This window comes from Montipora capricornis, chromosome 11 (genome assembly GCF_036669925.1).
Source record: "Montipora capricornis isolate CH-2021 chromosome 11, ASM3666992v2, whole genome shotgun sequence".
In the NCBI taxonomy this organism is placed as follows: Eukaryota; Metazoa; Cnidaria; class Anthozoa; order Scleractinia; family Acroporidae; genus Montipora; species Montipora capricornis.
In genome coordinates, this window is record NC_090893.1 from 17316184 (window position 1) to 17326183 (window position 10000).

The 10000-nt window shown below is 39.0% G+C and overlaps 1 protein-coding gene across 4 annotated transcripts in view; it reads right to left on the minus strand.

Annotated features, from left to right (window-relative positions):
• LOC138023561 (DNA-binding protein RFX2-like) overlaps positions 1-10000 on the minus strand; it is a 27969-nt gene that overhangs the window by 8160 nt on the left and 9809 nt on the right. The window contains exons 1-10 of one of the 4 annotated variants that reach the window (XM_068870568.1): positions 9854-10000; positions 9068-9400; positions 8830-8899; positions 4669-4885; positions 4030-4211; positions 3519-3632; positions 2981-3165; positions 1786-1844; positions 1534-1664; positions 114-268 (exon numbers count right to left, since the gene is read on the minus strand). The exon at positions 9854-10000 is cut by the window's right edge and continues 1987 nt beyond it. In XM_068870568.1, the coding sequence (XP_068726669.1) occupies positions 114-268; positions 1534-1664; positions 1786-1844; positions 2981-3165; positions 3519-3632; positions 4030-4211; positions 4669-4885; positions 8830-8899; positions 9068-9392 (1438 nt within the window). In that variant the 5' untranslated portion in view covers positions 9393-9400; positions 9854-10000. Of the gene's footprint in view, positions 1-113; positions 269-1533; positions 1665-1785; positions 1845-2980; positions 3166-3518; positions 3633-4029; positions 4212-4668; positions 4886-8829; positions 8900-9067; positions 9401-9807 lie in introns of all 4 variants that reach the window. The other 3 variants (XM_068870567.1, XM_068870566.1, XM_068870565.1) reach the window with 3 other exon arrangements.

The window sequence follows — 10000 nt, forward strand, 5'->3', positions numbered from 1 at the left end:
TTTTTCCACTGGTTTTCTGAGAAAAGGACCACTGACAATATCAAAGATTGCAATTTCTATACAGCTAAAAGACTGAAATGCCCCCTCCATGTGGGTAAATTCTTGCTTCATACCTGGAATTGGTCTCAGCACATCAGGAATGAGGACTTCCACCAAAGTCTGATAAAGAAGCTGGTCACACGCCTTGACAAAGGTAATGATCGGATCATATTCACACAGCTGTAACAGTTTGGACTGAGAGAGTCGGCTCTCATACTCCCCATCATCACTGAAAATATTGAAAGAAATTAATAACTTCTTACTAACCGAGCGCGAGGGTCGTATTGGGGAATATTAGGGAGTTTTAGCAAAGACGACGGCTACGGCTACGGCAACGCCACAAAGCAAGAATATTATTGGTTGAAAAAGGAAAAATGCTCGTGCTGCACGTGCAACACGAATTTCCGTGCATTTCTCTGCCGTACTCCACAAAACAACAACGTGAAATCACCAAATTTTAGGTTTTGACGACAACGTGAGCATATAACAATGAAAACGTTTTTAACAGTTTTGACTTTAAAACCGTTCGTACCCATCCATTTACAGGATAGTTCGCCTGTATTGTACAATGTGAACAAGACGGATTAATCGCGAATACTTACGATAGCGCTAAGTTATATTTTCGACTAACGTTTTCGTTGCTGTAGCCGTCGTGAGGGAGAATAATGCCCTAGAATTAAGTCACAATTTGCCAATCAGAGCGCGCATTATATCGGCTACAAACACAAGCCATATAATAATTATCATTACTAAGTAATTGCACGATCTTTCTTATGCAATTTGGAAGAAAAAAACACCTGTAAATATTTACATGTATTATTGCACTTGCCCAGAATTTTGTTCGTTTTTGGAAAAATTCACTTGTGCTTATTTATTCCAAATTGCACTTGAAATCATGTGATTATCTTTACAAATTGAACAATGATTAGATAGATTGTTTATTAAAAAATCACAACATGGCAGTCCGTGGACTGAATTGCGTAAAAGGAAATAATTACATGCTAAAAATATATACTAATTGAAAAAAAAAACTACGAATAATCTATATAAATTCTAAAAACTACTGTATATAAGTAAAACTATGTACAAATTAATGTTCCGTTAAGTTGAGAAATCCACAAAAACCATCAAAACCTTACATTCATCAAATGCACATGCTCGGGATAAATGAGTTCTTAAAATGATTAGCGCTAAAATGAGGCATGGCGTAGGTCCTAGGATGTCCTAAATTATACCTCGGATTCTTCTTAGGGGGTAGTAGCAAAGAAAGCTTATGTTGGCCTGGACATGTTTATACTGAAATGAAAAGCTTGTGACATTAAGTGCCACGCGTCTGGCGCACAGTGTGACCAGACCAAACCAAACCATTACACATGAAGGGGTTATGAGCGTGAAGGGGTTATGAGCGTTGCAGTCCCTACTGCATGGGTAGGGACTGCAACAAAAAATTTCCCCATTTGATATTTAACAAGATGTGATTACTGACACACATACCCTGCATCTTTCTGGCCATCCTGATCTTCTCCCTGACCAGTTTTGTTATCAGCTGCTGAGTGTCGCCAAAATGTCTGCCACAGTGACTCAACAACAGTGAACTGTAAGTTGACCACAACGTCAAGGAAAGCCTACAGGTAAAAACAATGGACACAAATGTATCAGTGATTTAAAGGTCTATTATAACTATTGTGTGGCAATAATGTATCAAACAAGTAATTGGTAAATCCTTACATGTATGTTCAAGCATACCTCACAATGTTCTCTGTACATGTCAACAAATGTATCTAGATCCTGGTCTGTAATGCCCTCTGCATTGAAAAGTAATTAAACAATCTTTAAATTTTATTCACTTTACAACAAACACACACACAAAACCTGCAATAAAAACCATGTTAACATTTTTAGACCAATGAACACATTAAGTAAGGTCAAGTCTGCTACGCGCCTAGAAGGCCCATCAGGCCGGCACTTATCTCCAGTTTCTGTAGCATGAAGCGACTAGGACTATTTTCTACTCCCCCCTGGATGGGATGCTAGTCTACCGCAGGGTTACCCCCAGCATTAAATTCGCTGGTACGCATTTATACACCAGGGTGGAGAGAGGCACCATGAGAGTAAAGTGTCTTGCCCAAGAACACAACACAATGTCCCCGGCCAGGACCCGAACCCGAACCACTCGATCCGGAGTCGAGCACACTAACCATGAGGCCACCGCGCCTCCCGAATGAACACATTAATGATACTAATAACAGCAGTAATGAAAGGAAAGCAAAAAAACTTGAGGCACAAAGCCGGGTTTTGTTCCCTTGAGCTACTGTATCAAGCTGGTCATTCTTGTGAGTTCATACAGGTAATAAACCAGCGAGAATGGATGTGAAGAGTGAAGATATGAAAGACGCAAGTCATACATCTACCTCTTAATGAACTGTTGACATACAGATGCCAAGAGAAACAAGGTTTAGGATGCACATGATAAGATCAGAAAATTGTATAGCAAAGGAATTAAGTACTGAAGAGCACAAAATAAAGTTGGGAAAAAATCAACCACGGTGACCATATTAAACCAACAGGTTGTCCAGGATAGTTTTTTCCCCTAGAAACTGGCCACAATGATGAGTGAAGTCCCAAAGAAGGACTCCTCCTCTTATATTGTATCATACATTGTACGCTCTGGTCAATTGGTCAATACATATAACTTGATACATGATTACATGCATAATCCAACGACAAGCTACATGTATAAGAAATAACTTGAGACTGAAGATAACTTTCATTCAGATTTTGAAACGATTCAGCCAGTCTTCAACAACGGCTGTCCTTCGCAGGACTAGACAGTTCACAGGATGATCTTTCAGCAGCAAGTTATAAAGTTATAGCACGTGGGTCCCAGCAGTTAGCTTAATACGGATAACTGTAACGAAAATGTGCATGTTGAAAAATTCACCTGGAACAGGGACATCCTTGAGGTCTAATTCATCAAACTCCGGCAACCCCTGTGTCACATCCCCCAAGTACTGCTGATGCTGCTGCATCTGTGCCTGCTGAGCTTGCTGGTCAGCTGATACTGCAGGAGACTGTGACGCTGATTCACCAGCGTCTGTCGAGTCCAACCTTGCTGCTGGCTTCAGTCTGTGAAAAACAGAAAAATATGACAAAATTCCACCTCTGGTCCTTGTGGAATTTTTGGCAATATGACTGCCACCTTGTTGTAGTTACACGTGTATGTACAAAATGGCCTAATGAGAAAGTTGGGTCCAATGCTACGGGCTTCACATTTACATGCACTGCCAGTTGCAACGTCTTCATCTCACCAGTGCCTTGAACATATTAGAACTCCAAATTTTACTATCATTCTTTTTAAATGGCTGCCATGTTTTGTTTGAATAGTTATTTTTAGATTTTTTGAGGTGGAATGCCCCTGAACTAACTGGATAGCTCCATGTATAAAGTATTAAAGGATTTTCAAAATTCCAACGAGTTACCTCTTCTGCGTGGATGGAGATTGCCGCATAGCCACTTGGGATTCTTCAGACAGTGCATTGAGTGGTGAGCTTGGCTTGATGCGTATTCCATAATAGTGGTACTTGGAGTTACCCCTGTTATACCACAGAAACAACAAAACAAAAGTATTTTTATAAACATTTTTTTTCTGCAGATGTGAAAGACACTGAAGTCTTGTATACAGTGTACTGTACACCCAACATAATATTATTTGAAAGGGGAGGGGAAAGAAAGTAGCTGAGGTGTGAGTGAAATTGAGGGGGTACCAACCGTTATTGAAGTGAGAACAGGACCTAAAAAATGGGTTAAAGGCAGTCATTAAAACAAAAGCTTCATCTTTTTGACAGAGTAGAAAAATCTGACTAAAATCATGCCTTCATTCAAACCTAACAACGACAGGAGAATGGTTTGTGGGATTAAGTGTTAAGAAAGAGGTTTCAAACATGCCAGAAAGAAGAAACAATATAAAATACATTTGTAATTATTTCTGACCTTGTGCCAAGGCGTCTTGTTCTCAATCCCATAAAAACTGATCTGATCAGTTTCCCAAAGCTTGCTGCATTCACAGCGTCCAGTTTGTTTGCCTGGCAGTGTTGCAAGTAATGGTTATACAGGGTACTCCTTGGTAAACTCACTACTTCTGCGGTCTCGTAGTTATCAACTAGCCATTGAACCTTCAAAAACATGAGAAAGGATGTCATGATATGTGGTCACCTCAACAGTGTCAGAGGGTGCCCCTAGCTGCTTCCTCTCATTACTGTAGTTATTTCGTGGAGACCAGTACTCTATTTAAGGTGTATCACGGACGGGGCAAAATTACCGAAAGCTGATTGGTTGAGACAGAGGGCATTATAAATCTGTTCTTAATCATGAGGGCACTTTTGGTAATCAGGAGGGCATGATTACTACTTGATCCAGATTGGTTAACAGTTGCTTATCCAGAGCAAGTGAAGTTAGGGTACTTGAGAGAATCTTCTTCCAGATTTGCACTATTTCTGTTGACAGCATTGATTTATTGAAATGAACTTTAACTGAATGAAAGCATGTTAAGTTTATCGTCATTTTGTCATGGCATTGAACAAGCTTCCCTCAACAATTTTTCCCTTTCCCCCTGAATCCAAATGAACTTACTGTAGCAGGAGATGCCCTTGTTGTGTGTGTTATAGGATGTCTTTGCGCCTGCATCGCTGTCCCAGCTGGTGTAACCTGTATATAACCTGTCTGTCCACTTGAGACAGCCCCTTGTGTAGTTGCAGCTGCAAAATTCTGTTGCTGCTGCCCTGCATCAAGATAAGGTGCTGTGGCTTGTTGGGCAAACATTGTTGCATCATTATAGTAGGCATTGCCCCTGAAAGAGAGTCAGATGCAGAGTCAAACAAGAGGTAACAACTGATTCTTTCATACAATGCATTATGCATTTACAGTGCGACGCGCCTTACTGTGACCACCTAACAAACTTTTTTACAAATTGTCCGCCAATCAGGATGTGTGAATTTGATTGACAGTCATGCCTCCTTGCAAAATTCACATAGTTGTAAATTGAAGACCTTTGCATGGGTTGTTGAGTTGACACATAATTGTCAAATGTGAAAGTTTGTTTGGGTGGCCAAGGTAAGGCGTGTTGCAGTCTATAAGTGTCTGAAAGCATTGTTTCTCTCTCTTAATAAAGGTCACAGCACCATCGTCACAGCAGTGTACTTCATTTTGAGTAGCGCCCCTTCTTTCCATGCAACTTAATGTTAACCCAGAATTACTTTTACACAGCACGAATCAAAGAACAAAGATAAACTTTGAAAAACTGTTAGGCTGAACAGTTTTCAAAAACCCTTATTGCAATTCATTTTAATCTTCTTCAACTTTGCAAACCCCTGCCTTCTTCTGTATTTGCTGCTTTATGTAAAACTTCCTTTTAATGATTCAAGCAGCTACATGTATTTTTGTGTTTTGCTTGATTTGGTTGCCAGTTCCCAGTGGCTGAATTTGGCCAAGTTCCCAGACACAGCTCCTTTAAATAAACAACAAGTCTTTTGAAGGCGTCTTTAATTCATTGTCACTAAGTTTTTCAGTAATTTTTGTTGTGTGTTATCCTCTATAAATAAAGTTGATTATCATTATTGTTATCGATCAGTATCTTTTAAACTAACGGATTATTGAAGAGCGTTCGACAGTGTGTTTCCCTACGTTTCCAAGCTAGAAAACTAAGCATCTGGCCCCAGTTGTTCAAGCGATGGATAGTGCTATCCACCAGATAAATCACTATCCACTGGATAACTCAATTGGTTTTGCTAGTGTTTATCTGCTGGATAGTGATTTATCTGCTGAATAGCGCTATCCATCGTTTGAACAACTGGGGCCAGATCGAGATCAATAGGCATGCCAGAATCCATGCGAGGGTGCCCCTGCAACCAACAAAAGAATCTTCGGGGTGGCTATTTTGGTAGCCCTTAATTTTAGAAGAATCTTGATTCATTTTGCCAAGACCGAAGCAGTCACCAAATATGAACAAAATTTAAGGACCTGTTCTCCTTCGATCGAATGTAATTAACCCACTGACCACTGGGAGTGAGACATAATAGATGTTACTCGGTCTAATTAATGCCAGACGATTTTACTTCTCAAGGGGGGAGGAGTTCAGGAGTCAATGAGTTAATTAAATTAACTGAGCAGAAAAAAAAAAAAACATATCTGCTCAACAAGCCATGAACTGTGGGGTAAGATCGAACAAACGTTAACAAATTTGCTGCACACATCAGCTATCAGCCTGTATTTTTATCCCACCAATTACGCAACAACCCATGCATCAAAGACGAACAATGTGTATCAGTTGGTTAACATTCCAAAAAGTAAAGGAACAAACATATTATTTCCAGCCATCCTAATCACAAAATTGCGTTGTTCTGCATTATGAATGATCACAAAGACTATGAAAACAAAATCCTAATCTTACGTACAACACTCCTATTTAGTCATACAGTGTAATAATTTAAGGAGATTACAGTAGATTATCAGGGTTATCATGAAACCTGTATAAACACCTGCTACGGGTGCCGCTTGATCGGTAGATCATTGAGTCAATCAGTTGCAGTGCGGCTGAAAATAGCACAGCAACAGCTGTTCAAAATTCCATTGAGAACCCTGATTACATGTAGACATGTCGCCAATTAATAATAAATATTACTGGTTGACTCACTTATAGAATGTTTTCACTCAAGTGATCAGTAACCTTTCTTTCCCATCGAAACAAACGTTTGCATGATAATAGAGCTTGATTTCCGGAGGATTACTTGGAGACCCCAATATGGCCACCATTCCTTTGTTCACGGACATCAACATGGCCACCGTGACGAAATGTGAAAACACTCTAAGTGGGGAACTTATTAAAATTTACATGTAGGGCTATGTCATTGACCAAAATAATATTAATAGTGATCAGAAGTATTTTGCAAAAATATTTTTCGCTGTACTGGCTCCAAAATGAATGCCAATGGAAAATGAAAAACTAGAATTTCATTCTCACTCATAAAAAAAAGTTTGACTCTCTCCTAGGCAAATTGATCAAAAAGGTAATATTGAAGAATGCGTTGCATGCTTTCACTTCAATGTCATATTTATAATGAAATATAAATTTTGTTCTGTAAATTAAGATTAATGTTGCAGCTAGCTTTAAAGTACATTGTATAAACTGCATTACAGCAAATTGTTGGTTAGTAGCTTTCATTTGATTCAGAATTTCACCCATACATGTAAATGCAAAGGTTAGAATTAAGTTCAGAACCCTATAATAAAGAGCATTAAAGAAAATATTTCTCAATATACAGTTTGTAGCTTTCACTAGAATGGTCACACAATTGGATCTCAACACTTTACAGACTGAGATTAGTACAGTTGGATTGTACATTGCAGCTCTAAATAATTCTGTATTCAAAGAAATGTCCACACTTAAGGATTTCACTATCTGGACCAAAAGATAAAATTGTATTTATACAGTAAATGTCTTCTCACTCAAGGTTAAACCCCAGAGAGCAAGAAATCTAACAAAATATCAGGAAATGATCGCACATGCTGTACATGTATTCTATTATTTGTTTCTTCAGAGCAGAAAGAAAAATACTAGGATTTGATGAGATGAATTCTTGCACCATAAAAAAACTTCACAGAGAACTTTCCCCTCAACAAATACCGATTTTAATTTAAATGATCAGGGAAGAAGCACTGATAAGTTCTTACACAACAATATCACATGAGACTAGAATACACTTGCCAATGCAAGTAACTGCATGTAGTCATAATTCTTTAGTTATGATAGTAACTGAAGCTACATTAAAGAGAGAAGTGGAAATTTGAAGATAACTCACATGTAAGTCGAGACAGGCATCATGTGAGAAAGGCTTGCCATTCAAAGTTAGACAAAACTCAGCGTTCAAATCCCTTTTGTGGAGGCTTTGATCCTGATAATCAACAGAGCTCTCAAAACTAATTCTCCTTCCCTCCAATTCATTCACAAAGCCTTAATGCGTTACCATGGAAAAGCTGTGGTTCCTTGGTAAAAATGCTATATTCATGAATATCCAATCCACTTTAATAAATAAACATGCAACATTCAAAGCACAGGATAGCTAATTAATGCATGAGTCGTGCCAACATTGCATTGTGAACAACAATATCCAAGAGAACTAGAAATTTCTATGGTGATTGTCAAAGCAGATTATTTTCAAAAAAATATATTTCTTTCGCTTATTTCTCACAACTGCACAATGAAAATGAAGTTGACTCAATTTCTGCATTTAGCAAAAATCTTTCTGAATAAAGCAAAAATCTTCAAATATCATAATAGTTCATGTGCCAATACCTTTCAAGTTATTTTAAATAAAATTATACATACTAATATTATGTTTTGTTTTTGTGGCTTCCATGTATCGGGAGCACTTATCATAAATTAACGTGTGGAATAAATTACATATGAATAATTATCAACAGATATTTTACGTAGTGAAAGGCGGACGAAACAAAACGTCGAATTGCCGAGAACTGGGAAACATGGTCTGATTCTTTTGCTAAATAATTAGTTTACTATAAAGAGTTTGCCTGCGGAAAGACAAAAACCAACCTACTTTGCAATCAATTGTATCGATTCCATGTGTTTTGTGAATGACAGAGCCAGGTGTTCGCAACGTGTCGATAACCAAACAAAGAGAATTCGCCTCACAGTGAAAATCAAGGGAGATTTATATCCCAGCAGACATACATTAAGCGGATATTAGAAATAAATAGCGATATAGACACAGAACTTACCCTGTCCCGTTTGGATATATGGTGTGATCAGATGGGGCTTCGACAAAATGAACTTCTGCTGTCGGGAAACCTGCAAGACGATAAAGGAAAAAATGGACTAAAGTAAATAACATTTCACCCCGTGTAACCGTAGACTTATATTTATAAGCTTACACAATAACACATTAATTGCGGAATCGATCGAGCGAAAATTCGTCCTTTCCCGGACCATAAGATTAGTAACATTTCGATATACTACCTTCCTTGGCCTGGAACTCGTCGCTAGAAATAACACTGGCAGTGATGATCTGTGGTTGTAACGTAGCTTGCGGAGCTTGCAGCTGTGCTGGTTGTACTGTTAACGTAACAGCATTCACTGGTAAAGTGGTTTGGTGAGGCGATGGGGGCACATTCTGCGAAGAAACGACGATACCGTGCGATATAGCACTCGCCGCACTCACGACTTGCTGTGTAAAATCCTGTGGGCTAGAAACCACATTGTTCGTGGCAGCCGCCTGCGATTTGACTTCGCCAGAATCGAAGTTTTGCGCGACAAAGTTTTGCTGGGGTTGTGTGGTCGCCATTCGGCGATCTGAGAAATAAATCGAACAGAAAATGTCTGTGTGTTTTGTTGATGAACATGTCAACAGGATTCTCAAAGTTAAAGATCACACGCGCGCAGAAACATGTAGCATGCTTCAGTTCATCAAGGTTTAACTTTTACGCAATTAGCTACACAAACGAACAGAAACCAACTGTAACGCTCAGCATTCACTAAAATTAGGTCTACACTACAGCAACATCGTCTCGCAGTATTAGATACAACTTGTGAAAGGAGGAAATTACGAATTTTCTCCAGAGTCATGAAAAAGAAAACGATAGAGAACACGCGAGCGAAGCGGGCTGAAAGAAACAAATCGAAGATGGAAACATCGAGCGAAGATAAGCCCAAAGTTGGCGGCCAAAATGCCGGAACTTTAACTTCAATCTCTACCATACCAGTTGTGAAATAATTACTCGAAGGAAATTCTGGGAAGACTGTAACCTTGACTACACTGTCGCCTTGGAGAGAGACTTCTTACTCGGTTGTTGCTGACAACATAGACGAACTTCGCAACCGCTTTTCACTTCGCCACGACAACGACACTTGCTCCTTCTTTTTACTGCGGGGTGGCCCAAAATTTATTACGTG